The 25,608-nt window shown below is 38.9% G+C and overlaps 1 protein-coding gene and 1 long non-coding RNA gene across 4 annotated transcripts in view; one reads left to right on the top strand and one right to left on the bottom strand.

Annotated features, from left to right (window-relative positions):
• The window catches only part of LOC105480053 (nebulette), a 379,519-nt gene that overhangs the window by 161,430 nt on the left and 192,481 nt on the right, over positions 1-25,608 (bottom strand). For 2 of the 3 annotated variants that reach the window (XM_011738505.2, XM_071070414.1), the window contains exon 4: positions 10,248-10,355. In XM_011738505.2, coding sequence (XP_011736807.1) covers positions 10,248-10,355 — 108 coding nt within the window. Of the gene's footprint in view, positions 1-6,291; positions 8,448-10,247; positions 10,356-25,608 lie in introns of those variants that run through there. The other variant, XM_024792279.2, reaches the window with a different exon arrangement.
• The window catches only part of LOC105480055 (uncharacterized), a 28,986-nt gene continuing 5,282 nt past the window's right edge, over positions 1,905-25,608 (top strand). Inside the window, exons 1-3 of the long non-coding RNA XR_011608216.1 lie at positions 1,905-2,018; positions 4,629-4,756; positions 24,447-24,584. This is a non-coding gene — a long non-coding RNA (uncharacterized lncRNA). The remainder of the gene's footprint in view (positions 2,019-4,628; positions 4,757-24,446; positions 24,585-25,608) is intronic.

Below are 25,608 nucleotides of genomic sequence, written 5' to 3'. Positions count from 1 at the left end.
CTGACAACCGTGAATGAAAAGAAAGCTATAGGAGAAAATATGAGCAAAAAGAAAAAAATGAAGAAATGCAATTTTTATGACATAATCCTTCCAGGAAAATGGAAAGCAAATTAGAGAGCATAGTTGTGTGCTTTAAAAAAAAAAAAAAAAAAAAAAAGACTTTCTTGTTTCTAACTTCCAAATCATAAAATTTTCTTTAATTGTATAAACTTGGCTTGGATTACCAATGGATTTTTGAAATAAATCTTACACAATGTCTCCCTTGAATTATGACCCTCCAATAAGCTAAAATAACACTCAACTATTACTCTTAAGAACTAAAAAAAAACAGGTTTTAAACCTTCCTCTAAAACTCCATTGACATTATAATTATATGGTCTAATTATTAATGATAGTCACATCTGGGACTCCAAAAATATATACATAAGAGTTCTGGTTTTTCTTTAACATTCAGGATATTCTCCTCACTGTGGCTATGTCCTAGGAGGTATAATAAAATCTGGAAGAAAATTTAGATACTTTCAAAGTTCTAAATCTGAATCGTGCATTGGAAACTGAGACATGAAGCTAGTCTTTGTTATACTTTCTGGAAATTTTTTTTTCTATTCTCATCCCTCTGCCCTCCTTTTTATTCAAGTCTGCCCAGGCTAAACTGCTAGCACAGGACATGTGAAGTCTACATTCTGAACTACATAATTCAACCAAGATCTGGAAAACTTAAAAACTTCACTACTACTCTAAAGTATCTGTGTTTCTATCAATGACTAATGGCTCAAAACTGGAAACGAAAAGTTTGAAAGCTCCAATTAAGAACTTTTAATTCTTAAAATTAAAAGCCACCGGGTGCGGTGGCTCATGCCTATAATCCCAGAACTTTGGGAGACCGAGGGAGGTGGATCACCTGAAGTCAGGAGTTTGAGACCAGCCTGGCCAATATGGTGAAACCCCGTCTCTACTAAAAATACAAAAATTAGCCAGGCGTGGTGGCAGGCGCCTGGAGTCCCAGCTACTAGGGAGGCTGAAGCAGGAGAATCGCTTGAACCCAGGAGGCAGAGGTTGCCATGAGCTGAAACTGCACCACTGCACTCCAGTCTGGGCAACAGAATGAGACTCTGTCTGCAAAAAAAGAAAAAGAAAAAGAACTGGAAATAGGACATAGGAGGAATTTTGTTTTCTTTTTTTAGTTAAGAATATTCAGCTTGAAAATAGGGAAAAGTTTAAAACTGAATGTAGAAGTTTTCCTGGAATGGCAATGGGTAGAGGGTAGTGTCATCTAACTTCACTAAAGAAACTAGCTCATCTGTCAGGGCACAGGGGCTCCCGCCTGTAATCCCAACACTTTGGGAGGATGAGGTAGGCGGGTCACTTGAGGCCAGGAATTTGAGGCCAGCCTGGTCAACATGGCAAAATCCCGTTTCCACTGAGGCACAAGAATTACTTGAACCTGGGAGGTGGAGGTTGCAGTGAGCCAAGATTGTGTCACTGCACTCCAGCCTGGGTGACAGACTGAGACCCTGTCTCAAAAGAAAAACAAGAAAAGAAAAAAAAGAAAAGAAAAATCAAGAAATTAGTTCATGATAGTAGCTTATAATTATGTGACACTTTGGATATTTCAAAGCATGTTCACAAAGTGTATGTCACTTAAATACCTCAAAATTTCCCTGTTATATATGCAGATCATTCCTCATTCAGCCCTGGTATGGACTGAATTGCATGCCACCCCAGCATTCATATGTTGAAGCCCTAACCACCAATGTGACTGTATTTGGAGAGGGTGACTTTAAGGAGGTAATTAAGGTTAAATGAAGTCACAAGGAAGCCCTGATCCGATTGGGTCTGTGTCCTTCTGAGAGGAGGAGACACGAGATCTCTCTTGCTCTCCCTCTCTGTCTCCATGTGCACACACCAACGAAAGGCCACATGAGGACGCTGCGAGAAGGCAACTGTCTACAAGCCAAGAAGAGAGCCCTCAACAGCCCTACCATACCTTGATCTGGAACTTCCCAGCCTCCAGAACTGTGAGAAAAATTTCTGTTGCTTTACGCTGCCCATCCTGCGATATCTTGTTATGGTGCCTGAGCAGACTAAGACAAGTCCTATTTTTTTTTTTTTTATTAGGTTCTTGGATTAGACACCAAAAAGAATTTCCTATGGTATTTTAAGATAGGGGAAGTCCTGGCATTTCTAATGTAATGTGAAAATAAATTATCCTGCTTTACTGAGGAAATGTTGCTACAATCCTTTGAAAAAACTATAGAAGTCACTGAATATTTAAGCAGCAGAGAGTAAAAGGTAGTGTTTATCAAGCAGCACCAAAAAGAAAAGAATCATAAAGTTGAAAGCAACTTAAGAAACTAAAAATATCCTTGCAACGAGGAGTTTCAAGAAAAAGAAATGTACAAAATTAGTCAATATTTTACATATTATGGCCTCATTCATTTATTCCACATGCATTTACTGAGTATGTGCTCTGTACTGAGCTCTACTCTAGGCATAAGCAATCTTGCGTTGAAGGGGTAGACTCATTCCTTGCTCCACTACGGCAGATATCCCAGGAAAGATTTTATTTGCCTAGACTGAAAAGTGGATGGGATGGTAAACTCCTCTTAAGAAAAAAAGAAAGAAAAAACACCCTGGATATGTAGAAAGTAATCCCATAACATAAACCAGCTTTTACTGAACAAATATTTGATAACTACTTTGTGCTAGAAAATGATACAATAGAAAAAAAATCTGGCAGCTTTCAGGAAGAAAATTGATGTGCAATGGACAGGTAGACTTTGAAAGAGATTAGAACTCCTAGCAATAATCTTCACTGTAAGATGAAATTCACACAAGGCCAGGAGATTAACTCATCGAAGTAAAAAATAAAAAGATTTGTTGACACAAATGGTCGATTCATTTGTTTATTAAATTTGGCAGTGGGCTAGACCCTGGGGCTATAAAGAAAAAAGACACAGCCCATTTCTTCATAGAGTTCAGTCTGAGGGTAGGAAAACTCATAATGCAGCTATAGAAGCTGACTGTCAGGGTAGCTAGAGAAAGATGGTGTTGCAGGACTTTTCCTTAGTTCAGCTAAAGACGGGGTCCTTTGTCCCACAGCAATGAAAATTCAGGCTCACAGACAATTTGAATTATGAGTAAGACAGGGTTTTGCTGGGTGAAAGGAAGAAAAGGGGGAAATAGGGACTCCCTGCAAGGCCAGAGTCCCCTGCTAGAGAGCTTCCTGCCTCATAGTTCAAATTCCAGGTTCCACACAGAAGAGGAGGGGCCTGGCTCCCCCACCACCACTCCACCTCCTCTGCAAACAGCATAAACTTCCCGAGGCTCTTCCCTAATGGGCAGGCTGATTGCAGTTTTTCCGGGGACCCCCACACATCTGGCTGTCTCAATGGTAGCCTCTGAGCCAGTGTGGATGGGGAGAGGTACGAAGGGCCTTGCAGACGGAAGTGTGAAATGGATGGGTTCAGGTTGCAAGAGGGCCTCCCAGGCTGGAGGTCTCAGCTAGCACTAAGCCAGGGACAGCCTCACATTCCAAGCAAAAGATTTACATTTTATCCTAAAGGCAGTAGAGAGACTTAACAGATTTTAAAAGAGGATGTGACATAATCAGATGTGCATTTTAGGAAAACCTTGCAAGAAACTACATGGAGAATAACCCAAGTCAAGAGATTATTCCCACACTCCTAACAAGGGGTAGGGAGTGCCCTAAATTAGGGAGGTGACAAGAAAGGCAAAGTATAAAGCACCATCTGGTGCGTTCTTGCAGATATAAAACATAAATGGAAGGAGACACAGATGATCTTCACCTATGGGAAGTTAAGGAGGTCAGACATACAGACACATAAAATGCCAATTAAAACCGAAGTGGAGAATATGATGTGTGAAATGAGTGGTACAAATGATAGTGTTATAGCACAAAGCCTCACAATAATTCAGAGATGAGACACATCACTGTAGCTGAGTTTGAGTGTGTGTCTGGGATCAGGGGGCTGGGCTGTCATTTACAGATAGTGTGGAATTGTCCTAAACATGCAGAATGACTCATGCAAAAGTCCAGAACAAAGTAAGGAGGTAGGCCTAAAAGAAATGGAAGAACAGTGGTGAAGAACAGTGAAAGATAAGGTGAAAAACAGTCATTTAGGAGCAGATTGTGGAGGGTCCTTAGAGTCAGAATTAAAGGGTTTAGGAGATTAGACTTTATCCTACTCAAACTGGAGGTCCATTTAAAGTATTTTAGTGGGTCATAATTAGGGTCTTGATGAAAGAGATATTTTAGAACAACTCATCTGGTGATTGTGTTTTAGATTCAATAAAAGGAGCAGAAGGAGATAAGGCCAATTAGGAAGTTACTGCAGTAACTCAGGCAAGATAATGGCCTGAAAACAGTGAAACTGAAAAGAAAGGAATAGGGGAAAAAAGGATTTCATGAAAAAAGGGTCTTCACAAATTGTTTGCTGAATCCCTCATCTCTGCTTCAAAAAAAAAAAAAAGTCATATGTGTTAATTACTTTATTACGGGGGCTCCTCTCAAACCTCCCCTTTAGACAATGCCATTTTACAACCAAAACTCTTGTACTTGACATGCACAAGTAATTACTGGTCTGGGATGTATTTGTTTCTTTAAGTGACTGTGGCTGAAAAATTGAGGCTAAAAAGAAGAGATCAGCCTTTGAAGTTCTGCTCTACATGGAAAAATAAAGCAAAACCAGGTGTAAGGGAAACCACAGATTTGGAAACAAGAAAGGACCAAGAGGTAATTTTCCGTACATTTTTCACATGAAAGTATAAGTAATCCTTATAGAAATACTTTTCCTGAGGAGCAGTTGTTCAGAGGATCTAATTAAACAGGGTATGTCAAAGTGTTTCAAAATAAATGAAGTATTCCTACATGTGTTAGATATTATCAGAAAATATGTGTTATTGCCCTATCACTTTCTCTTTTTTTAATCTTTGCTTTTAAAGATAATGCTACTGACTCCACTATTTATTGGGAATTCATCAGAGTTATTGGCTGAGATGAGCTACAGATAAAGTCTAGTCCGTTAAAGCAACATATAGATTCACTCTGTAAAAATACTAGCCTTACAAGAGCTTAAATCTAAACCACTGACCTCACAACTAATCATCTCTGTTAATCAACCCACTTATGACTTACAATAAAAATAACATTCATTCTCCTTTCAAACTATTTAGTGTACTAGATTTTACTACTCAAAATCAGAAGCTTTTACATAAATGTTTCATTAGTTATAAAACTTCTGCTTCTTGTATAAAGAACAAAATTAACAAATAATGTATTTTAATGAATGACTTTATAATTTTTACCTTTCTCATATTTAAAAAAAATGTTGCTCAATATAAAAAGAAAAAAAATCTCCTTCAATGTCAGTTGCTTAGATTCATACAAGACCTAATTGCCTCATACACGATAATTTTGCCACCAGTTTACAATTAGCATGCATTGCTCATGCATGAATTGACCCAATTACATAACAAATTTCGCCTTTGGGGATTTCTCTTGACTGCTTGTCTTCTGTCCACCATACAACTCAATTTCACACTGTCAGCAGCCTGAACATGGTTACAGTCAGTCTCTGTCAAAATGATTTATTTAAATTACAAACAGAGACCAAATCCCTAGATAATTGTCCCTACCCTCATGTTCACCCTTGCACTCAACCGAACTTTGAATCAAATCTTTTAATAGCCCATAGACACTACTATTCAATTATTAGGCAAGGTTTAGTCCCAATAATCTAATATTGTTGAAGCTAACTCACAAAATCTCAGGGAACTAAATCAGCAGTATCCGTGTGAGCTTATTAATGGGCATATAATTTATTTTACATTCTAAGAAGTCAGTGAAAAAATTATGTAGTGTAGCAAAAGAGCTAAAAATAATTATATTGCAAGATCAAATTATAGAGAGATTACTTTTTGGTATTTTTTTTTAAAGTGTCATTCTTAGCTTCTCTTGTAAAGTAGGCAAGCATTTCTTATGAATGGGTATGCAGAATTGAAAGTGGTAGCAAAAAAGGATATTTGGTAAAGCGGACAGACAACCAAAATTATGAACACTGACAAGGTAAGGGAAATAATATAGGGCAGGTGAAAACACTAATGTCTATAGACCAGTGATCCAGGAAAATGGGGTTTTAGAGACTCTCATTGAAGTCAACACACAGCGGTACATACACAGATACACGCACACACAGACATGCAAAACTATTTTCTCCATTTGTCAAGAACACGCAGAAATCCTGACAAATCAAATAATGGTACACTCACTATTTCAGTCAGTCTTTAAAATACAAGATTTTGTCATCTGGTGGATTTTTTTTTTCTTTCCCCTTCATTTGATATTTCTCTTCCCCCTGAAATAAATATAAACATCCAGTTTTTATCTATGGCACAAAGTCTGTAAAAGTCTCTCGGGGTTTGACTTCACCATTTTATTTCACAATTTATCCCCAGACTGTCTCAGCTAATTGAAAGTGCGGCTGATATTAGTGGGTAAACAGCCAGAATGAAACATCAGTAATCTTCTCAAAGCTAGCCTGAGTCCCTTGAATGTCTGGCGATGGTTCTGCTTTGAGATCCTGCTGCAGGTACCCTGAATACACTGCTTGTAAACTTGAAGGTGGGAACCATCTGAAATTAGAAAGAGCCTTTGCAGTTATTCACATGAGCTAGCCCTGTAGTAGCCATAGAAAAGGGTGGTGGTGTTTTTTTCTTTAATGCCCATGGACACAGTATTCCTCAATTCAAATTTGTATACTGTCCCTTAAGAACCACATTTCCTAAAATATTGGTAAATACAGAAAATGTGATGTATAAAGATATTTCTGCCATTTCTGAATTTATGCCCTAGAGTTTGGGGGCAAGGAGAGGGTGGATGGCAATTAAGTGACACAGTTGCGAAAATCTGTAGGGCAGGGCTTTCTAGCCCACAGTTCCTAAGTCAGTGCTGAACACATTGGCTGTCAGGTTTCATTCTGCTGAAGAGATACAGTTTAAACAAAACCTGGACTTCTAAACATTATCTTCAATTAAACGATTTGGCTGGATTTCCTGACTTCCCATAAAAACTGTTCCCAAGCCTAACATTCAATTTCATAAGCAACCAAACTCCATCTGAATATTAATACATTCAATGAGATGAAGACATCTTCTGGAATTTCATAGGGAAAAAAATAATTTTCCTTTATTTTAGAAGCCAAGTTCTTTTTCTTCCTAGCCATTTAGTCAATTCTGAAATCCTGCCCCTTTTCTTGTATTGTTCTGCAGCTATACTAAGTGGGTAACATAGCAGAAGAATTTTAAATCGCAGTATTTAATAAATCTCCCATGTTCAATATGTTGTCATTATAGCTACCCAAAGAAGGCAAGTTCACCCACTCTTACCTCTTTCACACACTCAATTTGAAATTTATGGTTGTATTTTATCCCACACCTCAGTAACATATGCAGACTGAGTGGTCCAAATCCAAATGATTTCAAATCCTCAATAAACGAACATGAGAATAGCTGAAAAAATTTCAAAACATTGACAACAGACATAGGCAATCAAAAACGCCCATTCATGCATAACATATTACCCAAAACACCTAGGAGTTGTCATTAAATTCACTGCTTTATGTCTTTACACAGGGGAGATTAAAGGCAGCTAAGAAAGAGCCACACAATATTCAGAGATACAGTAAACTAGAAACAAATAAGAAAATGGAACACAGGGAAACATAAACATAGCAAAGACTGCCAATTTCAGTTAACCTACCTACATTAAGCGATATTAAACTTGGTGCTCAAATGCAAGACTCACAAATTTCATACCCCTAATAATTTTCAGGATCTATAATTTTCAGGATTATAATTTCCCAGCATCGCTAGCTGGAAGATTCTGGGGTCTTTCCAGTCTAGACACTTTCTCACCTGTTTCCTCTCATAACAGACACAATCCAGCCAATGTCAAAAAATATCTGCTTGGGTTTTAGCCAATATTGTTCAGTGGGCTTAGATTAAAGTAATATGGAAAACTGGACTTGCCAAAGTACTACTTTTTGGATCAACCCAAGTTTCTTATAGAAAAAGATCCTTGAGTAATATGGAAAACCTAGTGAGGTAAGGGAAAAAGTTCATGAAGTTGCAGTCTTATAAATGAATAATAAATTCACCAGACCTCAGAACACTTAACAGCCTCCCTTCTTCAAGAGTTGGTCCCTAACAGTAATATTATGAAGTCTATATTTTTTACAGCTATCCAAACATTTAATATGCCTCATCTTGGCTAAGAGAACTACTTATAAGACTGCTATGGCTGCTAACATCAAGACATTGCAAACAGTTCTTTTTAAATAGAAAGATGTTGTCTAAGTCACATGCTTTTAAAAATCAGCATTGTCAAAATAATAGTCTTAATCTAAATGGCGCTTTTTATACTGCTGTCTATATAACATACTATATATGATAAATATAGATTAATACATACCTGTGTTATAAGGGGTTTTTGCATAATTAAGAATGGATCTGCAAACGACCTCTGGTATTGAATAAAATGTATATTCCTGCTAATGATAAAGGTTGGTAAAATGATCAGTTCTTTTTTAATTAAATATGAATACTGACTAAATTTGAATAAAAATTTAAAAGCTTACCTTTGATCAGCTTCAATCCTTATGTTAGCTGTCATGTGGATGTCTTAGGTAGAAATGTTTAGTTCTTTTTGAAATAAAATTCAGTGATCGTTGAAGATGTATGATATAACTGTTTATGGCAGAATTATTTTTTAAAGAAACATTTTCCAAAAATAATCCAAAGAAAGAACTGCTGTTAAATGTAACTGCCAGGGAAATAGATCATTGATTTGCATTTTTAAAAGCAAAAATACGTTTTTTATTTAAGGAAAGAATAAAGAGGAAGAAAAACAAGGACAGTGATCTTCAGTATTCATGACTGATGGATTGCTGGGACTGCGTAGAAAAACTAAGGGACAAATGTCATGAAGTCTTAAAATTCAACTCTTTTTCTTCAAAGGAAATCCCTAGTAATATAAAATGTCCATTTAAAGAGCAAAAAACAATGTGTGTTTTGCACCCTCCCATTTCCTAATAAATTGTTTAACATGAAATAATTCTGTTTTTGAACTTCAGACATATAAAAAGTTTTTTTCTCAAATTATATGTAATTCTATCTGCAAATTGTATATGTAGGTGTGTATTTATATGTGTGTGTATATATACACACATATAATTTATACAAACACATATATAATATATACACATACATATACACACACATACATACATGTATACATACATCTTATGATCATGACCAAATATCAGTGAGTTTAAAACCATCTGCTAATTAAACATGTCCTGGAAATTAGGGCTACATCAGTTATAACACGTAGATATACAAATGTTAGTGACTTTATAAGTGATACACAAAATACAGTTCTCATGAAAAATGGTATGAGTGTTGCCTGTTTGCTCATACTTTTATGTCACCCACACATTTGTTAATTTTCATTCATATTTCCTCTTGGATATCTAACATTGAATTAACTTTTGTGAAAAAATAAATCCTGACACACTTCATGTAATATTTTGGAAGAAATATAATCACAGGTGTGAATTACAAAAACTAAAAAGAGTTGTTTGTCCACCTTTAAGAAGTACTGAATTAATACCTCCCTAATATGTTTGAACTCTGTTAGTCTCCAGTTTCTCTTTCGAGGAAACTATATTAATAAACAAGGCACAGCTTCAAGTCCAAAGCAACTACATATATAAATGTTTATTTCAAAAGTAAGATGTAATACCTGATTTCAACAAATATCTAATTCAAAAGTATGAAATCTTATAGACACATAGTCAGCAAATAGGAGATTTTTTTAAGACTCCTGACCTTATGTGTATATTTTATATGCTTACCCACAGTCAAAACTTAACTTTCAAGTTTCTTATTTTAATTATAAAAGGTCTACTTTGGAAAAATTTGAAAGCTGAGAACCATTCAAAACGGAATAAGGAGATCTTCTATTAGGTAACTAAGCACTGAGCCCTAGATAACTGTGATGGAACCAGAGGGCAGGGTTTACCAGATGAAATTGGCATAGTCTATGCGTGCACTGAGTACTGCTTACACCCCGCAGCAACACAAACGCTTCCAAGTCACCCAGCCTCCCTTTCTCATCCAGAAATGCATGTCAGAGCCATCATGCTATTGAATAAACAGGCACCTACGTTACTGATTTGTTCCTGAGTCCTCTTCAGTCTCTGTAGCTCAGGAGTGTCCGTGACGATGCTGAAGCCTCTCCCTTTGCTTTCTTCAAAATCTCTTTTGTACTTGACCTAACAAGAAGAGGGGAAAGAAAAGTGAACAGAGGGATCACAAATCCCACTCAGGATAGGACCGGCCAACGAAGCTGCTGGAATTGGAAACAATGGCTAAAAACACAGGTCTCGGCCGGAGGTGCAGTTAAGAGCCATCAGGAAACAGCCAGGCTACCTGGTTTGTGTCCCAGAAACTCCACTTACTATTTGTGTGACTTTAAGCAAGTTCTTTAACCACTCTGTGGCTCAGTGGTGTCATCTGTACGGCGGCAATAACAACAATGGCTATTTAACAGGTGGTAGGGATGGGATCGGACTACTTGATGCATGAATCTGGCTGACAGAAACAAGTAAGTACTCCATAATAGCTATGATGATTATCGTCATTAATACCATCACCACTGTGAAAGGAAAGAAAATGTGGAAAAAGAAAGCTGGATCTTCTTCTCCTCCCGGGCCCGCCTGCCAGTGATAAAGCCTCATTTTGAGCCTAAACTGCCCTATGGAGGAGGAAGATGAAGAACTGACAGCTAGCCCTGTCCAAGAAGTTTTTATTCAACTTCAGAAGGCAAACATATGGATACGATTACACAATGCTGTATTGCCAAATGGCAAGTATATAAATGCTTATGAAAATATTTATAAAATAGGCCACACCTAGAGATTAAAAAGTTGCTCACACATGCCCTTGGCATACTGTGTGCTGAAGTAGCGAAGATTTTTTTCAGTATTTAAATATATTTCTTTTCTAATTACAACCCAATGGAGCTGAATTTTACTATTTCCTCGGGGGACTGGAACAGCTAATGCTTCATCTTACAGAACCCCATCTCCTGTTATTAGCATAATGACAATAACTGTCACACCAGTTAAAGATTCGGCTTGTTAACGACTGAGATGGTTACATCACTTTGACTGTTCTTTTTTTTAAGCCAAAATATCAAGAAATATGGAAACATATTTTGATAACCCGTAGAATCCCCATTTTACATTCAAACTTACAAGCTTCCAATTAACACTTAAATTGATCATTAAAATTAATTAAGTTAATTTAGGGTTGCCTATTCAATATGATTCTGTTAGTGCAGTCTTCTGCAGAAGGTGGAAAAGTTCACTTCGTTGAACATGGAATGGCTGTTTCTGTTGAGTCATGTCTGTATTTAAATACCCAATTCTATTAAGCATTATTATCCTCAAGGATACTGCAAGATTTCTTTTACCAGACAAGCTTGAAAGAAGAACACACACACACACACACACACACACACACAGGGAAATCTAGATACTCTCATCACTTTTAGCTTAAGAATACCTAATTCTTCTCTCTGTACTTTCGATTTGTAAAAGCACTAAACCCCTTACTTTATTCCCATAAAAGGTCAAATAAACTGCAATATTTTTCTTCCACATAAAATGCTGAGAGATTAGCCTTCTCACCCTCCATCTCCCAGCATGGGTAAAGATCCACATGCTGGCACATTCTCTGTGTTTTATGCCTAACTAAGCAGGCAAGCTATTTAACTTTGCTGGTAGTAAGCACCAGAGCTCAGAGTAGTAAAATAATAAAAGTTAAAAGGACGACAGGGTTGGAATAGCAACAGGCATGAAGATATAGGAAGAAATGCCTGTGAGACAAGTTCCTAACACCAGTCTCAGAGAAAGCAAAACCACATATTATTTTTGTTATTGGTTTGTATTTTTTAATAGCAATTTCCAAAGACAGAGGTGAAAAGAAAAACCAATAAATTCTAGAATCATAGGTATTTTTGGTTTTGGTTTTATTTTTGTTTTGGTAGTGATAGGTTCTCGCTATGCTGCCTAGGATGGTCTTGAACTCCTAGCCTCAAGTGATCCTCCTACCTCAGCCTCCCAAAGTGCTGGGATTACAGACATCAGCCACTACCACACCCAGCCTAGGATCACAGGTTTTGAGCCGATTACAGTTCAACGATCCTTTCTACATTCACAAGACACAAAAGAATCATCTGACTTTGGCTTGCCTGGTTGGGTGACTAGCTTTGAGAAGTATACAATCACCTCTATAAAAGGCCTGCAGACTGTTGCCGGATTCCTATTTCTTTTGAATGGTGTGAAACCCAGCCAAGCCTCTTACCCTCTCAGCACCAGTTCAAGCACCAGCCCACCAGTATTTCTTTACTACACATAGGGAAACTCCAAGCCACTCGTCAGCTCTCTCTTCCACACTCCCGCCCACTTTCAACCTATCTACTTAGGTCTAATTTTAAATGTTGTATTAGATGGTTTGTCAGTCATGTGTAGTCTGATTCTGGGAGGCAAGTGGATATAAAAAGAGAACAGAAGATGGAGAGAAATAGCAGGATGCCTCTCTCCAATCTCATGTGGCCCCTTTGCCCTCACGTGACCTCATCCAGCCAAAGAGGACACCAGATCCACAGACCCTGCAATTGATCTTGGGAGGGCCACATAATCTAGCAAGCATCCAGGAGCCTCAGCTCTGGGACTCTGGCAGGAACTCTTGGGAAAGGGGTTGTGTCATTTATTTGTGATGCTATAAAGGAATACCTGAGACTGGGTAATTTACAAAGAAAAGAGGTTTATTTGGCTTGTGGTTCTGCAGGCTGTACAGGAAGCATGGTGTAAGCATCTGCTTCTGATCAGAGCCTCAAGAAGCTTCTATCATGATGGAAGGTGAAGGGGAGCCAGTGTGTCACACGGCGAGAGAGGGAGCAAGGGCAGGGGAATGTGCCAGGCTCTTTAAACAACCAGCTCTCACATGAACTCACTGTTGTGGGGAGGGCACCAAACCATTCATGAGTGATCCAACCCCATGACCCAAACACCTCCCACTACTCCATACCTTCAATGCCTGGGCTCACATTTCAACATGAGATTTGAGAGGGACAAACATCCAAACCATATCAGGGGTGCTCTGTTGCTATGGTCTGGCTAGTTTAATTGGCTGTAAAAGTGGAGTTGCAGACTACCATGTGGCCACCGTCCAATAATAATGAAGTCAACACAGAGGCAAGCAAAAGAGTGATTGAGATAGAGTCCTGATATCACCATTTGAGCACCTGAATTTAACTCTTCCAAAAGCCAGAAACACCAGGTTTGCCAGTTATGTGAGCTAATCAATCTCTCACTTTTACAATCAAAAGAATTCTGATGAACATAACCAGCGCCTGTGTCCATGTGTTGTATACACATATGACAAGGCTCCCAGTAAAACAAATATGTAAATTTCTCCTCATTGCCTTCTATGCCCTGATCTTTCTTATGAGTGTTACAAGATGTAATAGTTTAGATAAACAGCAGATTCTGTCAAGGAAAGAGCATTGCTTTCATGGACAATCCTTTGCTCATTCAGCAAATCTTTACTGAGCACCTACTATATGCCAAGAGTTGTTCCAGGTATAGAAACGATGTGACTGGCCGGGCGCGGTGGCTCAAGCCTGTAATCCCAGCACTTTGGGAGGCCGAGGCGGGTGGATCACGAGGTCAGGAGATCGAGACTATCCTGGCTAACATGGTGAAACCCCGTCTCTACTAAAAATACAAAAAACTAGCCGGGCGTGGTGGCGGGCGCCTGTAGTCTCAGCTACTTGGGAGGCTGAGGCGGGAGAATGGCATGAACCCGGGAGGCAGAGCTTGCAGTGAGCCGAGATCACGCCACTGCACTCCAGCCTGGGAGACACAGCGAGACTCCGTCTCAAAAAAAAAAAAAAAAAAAAGAAACGATGTGACAAAGAGAAGTCAATGGTCCCTGCCCTTGTGGGGCTTATGATAATTACAATGCAAGAAATGAAAAAGACACAATATCTATGTAGGTCATAAATGGTATGTTAGTGGGAAGTGCTAAGAGAGAAAAATAGCGAGACAAGGGAACGTGAAGTACCAGGCAGTCTGCCCTTCTAGACAGGGTGGTCAGGGAAGTCCCCAGTAAGAAGGTGGCATTTCAGTAAGGCCTCAAAGCGGGAGGAAGAAAGCCACACAGACTTCTTCCGGGAGACCTATGCAGGCAGAGGGAACAGACGGAGCAAAGTCCTAAAGCCCTTTAGAAAGGTCAAGGAAGGCCACTGTGCCTGTGTCTTAGCGGGAGCGAAGAGGAAGAGGACGCAGGGAGTGGTCACACGGGGCTTTGCAGGCCCTGAGGATGTTGGCTTTTCTTCCCTGTGAGGCATGGGGCCCGTGGAGGTTTGTATGTGGACAGCGCATGCCCTGACTTATGTTTTAAAAGGCTTTTTCTAGCTGCTGTCCTGCAAACTCCTTGCAAGTACGCAGGACAGAGGCGAGAAGCCCAGGTAGGGGTAGTCAATGTCGGTCCCCTACCCCAGTCAGCCACTGTCAGAGAACTGTCCCAGGACCACAAAAGAAAGCAAAAGTTCTTGGGCCCAGCCTCAGGGCCCTGGCGTCCCCGAAAGACCCCACCAGGCATGCTACACACTCTTGTCAGAACGGAGCAGGAAGGACAAAGAGGAGAGAGGACAGAATTAAGTTACCAACCTGAGCTTAGAAAGAGAATGTGCCATAACTGGGAAGTAACACAGTCTTATCTCCCTACAGTCTTAGCCCTTCAAGACTGAAGAAAGGCACTTCGAAAATGCACTCAAATGTGAGAAATTCACTCAATAGGCAACTTGCTTTGCCATATTTGCCTTCAGAAGTAACTTAAAAATGTCTTATTTCACATATTGAATACTATATATCATGGACATCCTATGTATGTCTTGACATTCTACATGTCTGTGTGTATATGTTGCATATATGCTCAGAAACATGATATGCATGTGTACATATATAACTTCCTGCAGCATAGATTAGAACGCTAAAGCAAGAATCAAGAAACCTGAATGTAAACCCTGATTCTTTTCTGTGATCTTAATTTGCTCTATTTGTCTAACACTCCCGATCCTCAGTTAGAAAAGAAAACAAGAGGCTGGGCGCGGGGGCTCACGCCTGTAATCCCAGCACTTTGGGAGGCTGAGGCAGGCAGATCACGAGATGAGGAGATCGAGACCATCCTGGCTAACGCAGTAAAACCTGTCTCTACTAAAAATACAAAAAATTAGCTGGGCATGGTGACAGGCACCTGTAGTCCCAGCTACTCAGGAGGCTGAGGCAGGAGAATGGCGTGAACCCAGGAGGTGGAGCTTGCAGTGAGCTGAGATTGTGCCACAGAACTCCAGTCTGGGCAACAGAGTGAGACTCTGTCTCAAAAAAAAAAAAAAAGAAAGAAAGAAAAGAAAGAAAACAAGAAAATATGCAATATGCTACATATTAAATGAATGTTTGCAAGGTTAAAATAAATAACATGTGAAAATACCAAGCAAGGATATGACCCTTCAGCAAATAGTTTCATTATTTTCACTAAATTTTAAAAATGGCCTTTGCTGCTGAAGTATGTACATTTCTGCCACAGTGTGCACCCTTAGTGATAGTTTGTGTTTGAAGTCATCAGCAAGTAGCCCTCCCAAGTTCATACAGGGTGACAGCCTGGACACCAGAGCAGTTCTGGCCCAGCTTAAGGAAAAGGCTCACAGTGACTAAAAAAGGAAGACTTTTGAAAAAACAAAATAACGGGCAGAGTGGCAAATGGAATTATTTACTAACACTGAGAAGTGCAAACAGCGCAATTATTACTATTACAAAACATCAGTAAATGGAGACAATGGAATTCACTAAAGAGAAAGGCCACTGTTAGGCAGAAAGCCACGCAGATGAAGGAAGCCAACTGGGACCAGAGACTGTTAAATTGTTGAATGACAAACTAAAAGGAGATTAAATAACACTTGGCAATGAAGTCAAGGATAGGCACATCCTAGAGCTCACCAGCTCTACACCAGATCATGCTTCTCGCCAAAGGGAGAGCATCTGGAGACCTGGACCAACATGTTCTTAATAACATTGTTTCTATTTTCAAAGAGAAAAAAAAGGAAACAACCTAAATCTCCATCCACAGGAGAATGAAAAAATCCCATGTAATATTATCTAAGAGTTAAAATAAATGAATCATGGATCCATGTGGATGACTCTCAGAAACATTATGTTGAGGGGAAGAAAAAGCAAGAAATGCAGACACAGCAAGACCATCCTGGAGAACATCCCGTCTCTACTAAAAATACAAAAAAATTAGCCGGGCGTGGTGGTGGGCACCTGTAGTTCCAGCTTCTAGGGAGGCTGAGGCAGGAGAATGGCATGAACCTGGGAGGCGGAGCTTGCAGTGAGCGGAGATCACGCCACTGCACTCCAGCCTGGGCGACAGAGCGAGACTCCGTCTCAAAAAAAAAAAAAAAAGAAAAAAGAAATGGAGGCAAGGTGGCTCACGCCTGTAATCCCAGCACTTTGGGAGGCTGGGGCAGGTGGATCACTTGAGGTCAGGAGTTTGAGACCAGCCTGGCCAACACCGCCAAACCCTAGCTCTACTAAAAATACAAAAATTAGGCAGGTATGATGGTGCGCACCTGTAATCCCAGCTACTCAGGAGGCTGAGGCAGGAGAATCACTTGAACCTGGGAGGTGGAGGTTGCAGTGAGCTGATATCACACCACTGTACTTCAGCCTGGGTGACAGAGGGAGACTCCATCTCAAAAAAAAAAAAAAGGGCATACTGGTGAATGTATGGTGGGAGGGGGCTTGATAATACGACATTCAGGGGAGTGGTGACAAGATCTGCTCGTGGAAAAATGTACAGGGAGCTTCCCTGTTACTGGTGATGTTCTAGTTCTTACATTGGATGGTGAATTCACATGTTATCTTTTTATTATCGCCCTATCAAACCTGCATGTACCCATTATGTATAATCTTTTGTGTTGATCAACTATCTCACGACAAAAATATTTTCAAAGAAAGCAGGGACAAAGTTTTAAAAGTCCTGATGCAGAAACTGAGGAACCGAGAGGTTAAACAAAAAACATGAGTGGGAAAAGAGAAAATGAATATTATAACCAGGAATCCAGTTGATATTTTCAGTCAGCCAAAGACTTGGGTTTTTCACAAATGGCAGGTGAGCTAGTCAATGGGTATCTACCATTTGCAGAAAGTTAAATCAGCCACTCTGAGTTTCTTCATCTTAGTGAGGCTGTTTAATTATATCAGCAAACGCAGACTTGAAGCAAAAAGGTAGGAAAAATTGCACTGAGAGAGTGTAAAAGGGTGGCGTTAAAGGGATTCCAAATATGGATGAGGGCCAGGCACAGTGGCTCATGCCTGCAATTGCAGGACTTTGGGAGGCTGAGGCAGGAGGATTGCTTGAGGCATGGAGTTTGAGACCAAACTAGGCAACACAGCAAGCCCCCATCTCTTAAAAAAAAAAAAAAATTAAAATTAAAATCAGCCAGGCATAGTTGTGCATACCTGTAGTCCCAGCTAGTGGGGAAGCTGAGACAGGAGGAATGCCTCAGCCCAGGAGTTCAAGGCTGCAGTGAGCTATGTTCACACCACTACACTCAAGCCTGGGCAACAGAGCAAGACCCCATCTCTAAAATAATGAAATAAATACACAAATATGGAGGAGGGAAGAATCATAGTTCAAGGGGATGCATCGCATGTATCACAATAGACAAGAGCAGTGAGAACTATGCAGGGACGGAAGTATATATAGAAGGAAAACAGTATTTGCTTTAATGCAGCTTGTCAGAATATGTTTAACAGAAGCCTAAAATCTCAGGCACATGTATTACTGATTCACGTTATTCTGCTCTTTATTTCATACATTTCTGATACAATGAAATCCATGACCAATTTCATTACCTTTCATGACATGATAGATACTCCACATTTCTTTAAAGGGAGATGGTGAGGGTCGCAGTATTTTAAAACTACATGCAAAATTCTTAATTTGATCTGCAAAATTTAGTGCTCAATTATGTATAGTTCTTGTATAGTTCATCATCTTGTATCTTCCCACAGATTTTAAGGTACTAGAAAATGTAGACCACATGTTTCTTTCTCTCTCACTGCATTTGCTTGGTGCTAAGCATAGATTAAAAGCTTAACAACCATTTCATGATTGATTACTATCTAGTTTTGTATGTTTAAGGTCTAAAATGCAGAAAATTGGTTAATCTCACAATGTTAGATGGGAATTAAACACTACAAAGAAAAATCTGATTAAGAGTTTTTTTTTAAGGTGAAGTTAATTTTAGCAATGTTAAGTCAAAGAAATGAGCTCAAAAGTAAATTTGTTTTTTTTACAAATTAATCTCATAATTTGTAAATCTATGGTTAATTAAATAAAATTAAAATTATAATTACCTTTTTAAACATAATTAAAAAGCATTAAAAACCATGTCCATAGATTTCTAAGCTTTCAATTAAACTTCCACTGCATTCCCAGAGGCTCTTAGTGATAGTCACTATTTTGTCACTTTTCCATGTATATTCACAATCCAACTTTACCAGATTTTGGGTTCTTTTACTTAAAAAAAACAATGAAATATATTTTTTTATTCTAAACAAAAACACTAAATACATCAAAAAGCACTTTTTTCTTTTCTTTTTTTTTTTTTTTTTTTTTTTTTTGAGACAGAGTCTCTCTCTGTTACCCAGGTTGGAGTGCAGTGGTGCAATCTTGATTCACTGCAACCTCTGTCTCCCAGATTCAAGCAATTCTTGTGCCTCAGCCTCCTGAGTAGCTGGGATTACAGGCGTACACCACCACGCTGAGCTAATTTTTGAATTTTTAGTAGGGACAGGGTTTTGCCATGTTGTCAGGCTGGTCTCAAACTCCTGACTTCAAGTGATCCGTCCACCTTGGTTTCCCAAAGTGCTGAGATTCCAGGTGTGAGCCACCGTGCCTGGCCCCAAAAAGCAATCTGGGGCAATTTCAATTTCTCAACCAGTTAAGATAATTCAAAATTACTCCTGAGACACTCAAGTGTAGCTTAGTGGTTAAAAATATAGCCTCAGAAATTATACAAACTTGTCTTGGGCCCTGGATCCACCATATTAGCTGTGTGACCTTAGGCAAGTTACTTAGTATCTCTGAGTTTCAGTTTCCTCATATATACAAAATATGCATAATTTTAGTACAATATTGAGAGCACTTTTGTGAGAACTAAATGAGATAATACTAGTGCCTGACATCTAGTAAGTGGCTCCTGTGTTCCAAGCATACTACTGAGTGCTTTATATATTATGTGAGCAGAGCAAGGATGGGAAGCCCAGCGGATAACCTGTAAGAAGTGCTCAGCACTCCTTACTGTACACACATGTTGACTCACTCACTCATCGTAACTCAACGTCCTACCCCATGGCCAGGGACTATGCCATCTGCATTTAGGAGCTCATTCACTCCTTTTTGGATCAAAAAAGAATATAAATAGGCTGGGCACAGTGGCTCACATCTGTAATCCCAGCACTTTGGGAGGCCAAGGCAAGAAGATCACTTGAGCCCAGGAGTTCAAGACCAGCCTGAGTAACATAGCGAGACTTTGGCTCTGCCCCGCCCCCACAAAAAAATTAGCTGGACATGGTGGCACATGCATGTGGTCCCAGCTACTCAGGAGGCTGAGGTGTGAGGATTGCTTGAGCCTGTGAGGTGAAAGCTGCAGTGAGTTGTGATCATGCCACTGCGCTCTAGCCTGGGCAACAGAGCAAGACCTCGTCTTAAAAAAAAAAGTAATAGAATATTAATAAATAAAGGCAACAACAATTACAAGGTACATATATCCTCTTCAGTTAAATCTTAGCAGGCATGCATGTTAAGGTCCATTTTACAGATGAAGGAAGTTTGTGGAAGTCACAGAGCTGATAGAAGGTGGAGTCTCTCTGACATCCACCTACCCAGCCTCTCCCCAGATGTTATCTTTAAATTCATCTGACAATGAAAAAAATACCAAAGTGAAAAATATCAAAGCAAACACAAGTAAGACATAAACAACATTTTGTAAATAAGCAGAAGTGAAAATGGAACCAACTGAATATTTCTTAGTATAGGACGTCAAAAGATTTGCATAACCTAAAATTAATTTATTATCTGTAATGGATCCTATAGTGCCACAAAAGAGACAGAAATAATCACCCAAAGTAAAGTTTAACACAACCTACATTTCAATAAAAGTGTTTTCAGGTCTTTCTGTTGAAGTCAAAAATTGCTTAAATTTTCTTTTAGGAAAGATCGGATTAGCAGGGAAATACCATTGCCAAAATGGTAGCACTGGCAAAAATACTAATTCAAGGCGAAAAATTATATCTACACTAATAAAGAAAATTGAAGCCTAAAATATATACACATAGTCCATATTTTCACTAAGAATTTCACAAACAGCATTTTAATAATTTGGACAATTGATAAATTTTGCTTCTGAACACATGTTCTCTTAATCCTTTAGAGATAGTCTCATCTTTATATGATTATAACTTTTAAATATAAATAGCTTAATTCACACACAGAATAGAATATTATTGAAATTATTTTGAACCAGAAGATATCACACAAGGTTAAAATAAGGAGAGAACAAGAAATCACAACAGGGAATGCATTGTCCTGTGTACATATCCTGAATTATAAAGTATTAGGAAATAAGTAATTTCCAGTTAGAAAATAACTAATTAAGAAATGAGTCATTCAGAAAAGAAAAGCTACATCCTAACTAGTTTGAAGAAAAGAAACAGGATAAACCAAGAATCAAGCAAATGTAAACAAAGTGAACTAACACAAAACAGTCATGAAAGTGAAAATAACCTGTCCTAAATCTCAAAGTCTTGTCATAGCTGATAAAAGTGACAGATTATTCCTCAATGTTTCTAGATATGCAGATTGATAATGTCATTAAAATTGTTCCTAACCTCCTTCCCATACCTGCAATGGCATTATTCATCAAATACCGACTGTTTTTCTATAACAAAACACACTTCTTCCACTCTACAAAACTGAAAAAAGGAAAAAAAAACCCGTAAACAGCAAAAGAGAAAAAGAAATACAAATTTAAAAATCAATGTAAGCCAGGCGCAGTGGCTCATGCCTGTAATCCCAGCACTTTGGGAGGCCAACGCAGGCAGATCACGAAGTCAGGAAATCAAGACCATCCTGGCCAACATGGTGAAACCCTTTCTCTACTAAAAATACAAAAAAAAAAAAAAATTAGCTGGGCGTGGCGGTGCACACCTGTAGTCTCAGCTACTTGGGAGGCTGAGGCAGGAGAATTGCTTGAACCCAAGAGGCGGAGGCTGCAGTGAGCCACGATCATGACCCTGCACTCCAGCCTGGAGACAGAGTGAGACTCCGTCTCAAAAAATAAAATTAAAATAAAAATAAATGTAAATGCATTATACTTAGTGTGTACACAAATGACACAAAGGGATGACAGACAGCATGGATCTCAATAAGTCATTTTAATCAAAGCATGTAAAACATTATTTCCTTAATGCAGAATTTCATTTAAAATATAAATCTCCTAGAAATTTTTATAGGTTATTAAAAAAATCTATGTTACAACTAGAAATAGAGCACTAATTCACATCTTCCATAAGAAAGAAACTATTAAAAATAAATATATTAGAAGTGTTGAAGAGTTACGTGAAGAATTATGGCTTCTTAGCTAACAGTAAGAGCTCCACATTAATTACAGTGTCAGTTGTAAGAAATGCTGGAATGTTGCCTCCCTGCTATGTAATAGCAGCTATGATTTATTGAAGACCTACAAGGTATCAGACATTGTTCTAGGCACTTAACAGACTATCCTGATTAATCTTCAAAATCACTCTGTAAAAAAGATATTTTACTTTTTTTTTTTTTTTTTAAAAGAGAGAGAGAGACAGAGTTTTGCTCTGTCACCCAGGATGGAGTGCAGTGGCATGATCGTGGCTCACTGCAGCCTCCATCTCCTAAGCTCAAGCAATCCTCCCACCTCAGTCCCCAGAGTAGGGCTAGGACTTTGGGCATGGGCAACCATGTCCAGCTAATTTTTTCTTTCAATGTTGTAGAGACTATATTTCCTAGGCTGGTCTCAAATTCCAGGCTTCAAGTTGTCCTCCTGCATCTGCTTCCCAATGTGCTGGGATCACAGGCATAAGCCATCGCTCTCAGTCTACCATTTTTTACATATGAGAAATGTATAGGAAACCTATCATTTGATCTACCCAAATCCTCCCTCCTAGTAACTGTCCTGAGCCTCTTTCTCTTCATGTAGACTTTCTCAAGAGGTGTGATTTTTTAATTTAGCCTCCTTCTTTAACCACCGTGGATTGGCCTCATTTGGCCTAAGCCAGTTCAAGTCAAGATGTTTGATTTAGGAACTAGAACCCAAAGCCTAGAGTGAATCTTTCTCTCTGGTGACTAAAACTCTAAGACATCAAACTTTAGAACTATGAACAGTCATGTTTGCCATCACAGATGTGGAGGAATAGATGCAGTTCATCTGCCAAAAAGAGTCCTGGTCTGATGGCATTTGACTCCTGACCTCCCACTGTTCGTGAAGCCCAAGCAGGCACACTTCTGCCCTTGGATTTTGTACCCCAATATCCTCAAAACTCTCATTTTGTTTGAGTTAATGAGCATTGGGTACTTTTATCACTTGTGACCAAGCATTCTAACTAATACGAGAAACTGAGGCTTAGTGGTTTAGTGGTTACAACCCAGGACTAGCATTGCCATCTGTGAATAGTAGAGTCAGGATTCAAACCCAGATCTGCTGTCCCCAAAGTCTTTGCTCTTTCCACCCTATCATGCTACAAAATGGAAATTCAAATATTTCATAAACTTCAAAGACCATCGCTTAGATTTTTTCCTTTTTTTTCTTTTCTTTTAGACAAGGTCTCACTCTGTTGCCCAGGCTGGAATACAGTGGTGCAGTCTTGGCTCACTGTAGCCTCCACCTCTTGGGCTCAAGCGATCCTCCCATCTCAGCCTTTCGAGTAGCTGGGACCACAGGCACGCACCACCACACCCTGCTAATTTTTGTATTTTGTGTAAAGATGGGGTTTTACCATGTTGCTTCTTGAACTCCTGAGGTGGGCAAGGAATCCGTCCACCTCAACCTCACAAAGTGCTGGAACTACAAGCATGAGCCACTGTGCCCAGCCTTGAAATGTAATTTAAATAAAAATATATCATTATTTTTAAAAGACTAGATTCTAAACAACAATGTAAGCAAGATCTTAAATAATTTTTAAATTGTTTTACATGTTACATAAATTAGCCAATATCAGATCTTTAATGGTTACACACACTACCAATTAGATGCTCAGCAGGTGTCCATCAAATGAGTAAATAACTAAGATAACTACTTAAAATGACCTGTAAAATAATTGCAGTCTTAAAGCACCAACTTAGAAAAGTGTGTAGGTTAATTTGATAGTTTGACTTTTAAAAATTAACGTGAATTTTCAACAGGAAAAAATGGATACTAAATAATTCAAGAAAACTCCAAACTTTGTTAACATTATCATTAGAAAAACGATTGCATCAGTTTGTGCTTTGGTTAATCTATTATCTTGATTGTATTTCTATGAAGTTTCAAGTTTCATGATTCAATAAAATTTCATGGTGTCACAGGTACAATTATATTTGTCCCTTGCTGACTCCAAATGGTCCCCTCGGCCTGAAGACACTAACGGGCTCCAAGCAAGTTCATTTCTGGGTCCGTTTCCCAAAATGACATAGGACCTTTCTTCTTCCTCTGCAATAAATACCTCAAGAGCCCATCATATTGTTTTCTTTGTAATGTAGAAATAAAGAACTGGATTTTATAATATATAATTATATAATATATATAATATAATTTTATAATTTATAATAAGAGAAAGAATTAAAAATAAGATCTTAAAAGTACTAGAAATGGGAGAGGGGGGCCAGTTTGAGGATGACATGGAGAGGTGTTTCTACTTCTCTTAAGAATCCTAATTTTGGAACGTCATTCTGCCTGGGCCCATGAATGGCTCACTCCTACATTTCATAGTTCATGAGAGTACAGCTATTTGAGAAATAGCAATAAGTTGGCATTGCCAATGAGCCAGGTGGTTCCACTGTTTGGAAACCATCTGGTCCGAGTTTTCTCTTTGTCAGCACCATCAATACATCAGTAGCAAGAGCTATTACAGGGGTTGTGTATGTTTCGTTTCTTTAAATAAACTCAAACAAAACTACCCTGAATATAAATTTGTTATTTCTTTGAATTGTTCTTTCAGAGTATAATGAAACCCATGTCAAGATGAGTTATGCCTGAATACCTACAGTCATTACATAACTTTACAAAACAAGGTGGCAAAAGACTGGAAGCCTGCCTCCAACTCCAGCGTCTCTTGGTCACATTAACCATTCATGAGGTAACTACTGCCCAGCCTAGCACTAGCAAAATGAGGAATTTTCTGCTGAGGTAGCGGCCAAAGGAAATCTATGTGTTCATATAGACATATATGTGGGCTGTAAAGAGATTTAGATAGAGGTGTTATTTAATCAGTCAAGTAAAACAAAAAGAAGGGGCTCTGAGAAAATTAAACTTAATTAATCAGAGGCTCTACTGACCCCATCCAGTGAACAATATGACAAGCCAATGAGCAATACTCATCAAGTCACTGCCTGTATTGTGAAAAACATATGACAAAAATGTGCTTCAAAGTTTGGAGATTTCAGCCGGGCGTGGTGGCTCACACCTGTAATCCCAGCACTTTGGGAGGCCAAGGGAGGCAAATCACTTGAGCTCAGGAGTTCAAGACCAGCCTGGCCAACATGGTGAAACCCTGTCTCTACTACAAATGCAAAAAAAAATTAGCTGAGCGTGGTGGTGGGTGCCTGTAATCCCAGCTACTTGGGAGGCTGAGGCAGGAGAATCGCTTGAACCCAGGAGGCAGCAGTTGCAGTGGGCCAAGATCACACCACTGCATTCCAGCCTGGGCGACACGGTGAGACTGTCTCAAAAAAAAAAAAAAAAAAAAAAAAGTTTGGAGATTTCTCAAAGAACTAAAAAATAGAATTACGATTCAACCCAGCAATTCCATACTAGGTACATACCCAAAAGAACATAAATTGTTCCACCAAAAAGACACCTGCACTTGTATGTTTATCACAGCAGTTTTCACAATTGCAAAGACATGGAATCAATCCAGGTGTTGATCAATGGTGAACTGAAGAAAGAAAAGGTGCTACATATACACCATGGAATACTATGCAGCCATAAAAAATAAGATCATGCCCTTTGCAGCCACATGGATGGAGCTAGAGGTCATTATCCTAAGCAATTAATGCAGAAACAGAAAACCAAATACCACATGTTCTCACTTATAAATAGGAGCTAAACATTGAGTACACGGACACAAAGATAGGAACAACAGACACTGGGGACTTCAAAAG

This window comes from Macaca nemestrina, chromosome 9 (genome assembly GCF_043159975.1).
Source record: "Macaca nemestrina isolate mMacNem1 chromosome 9, mMacNem.hap1, whole genome shotgun sequence".
Taxonomy (NCBI): domain Eukaryota; kingdom Metazoa; phylum Chordata; class Mammalia; order Primates; family Cercopithecidae; genus Macaca; species Macaca nemestrina.
Note: the sequence above shows the minus strand (reverse complement) of the source record. Positions and strands in the feature narration are given on the sequence as shown.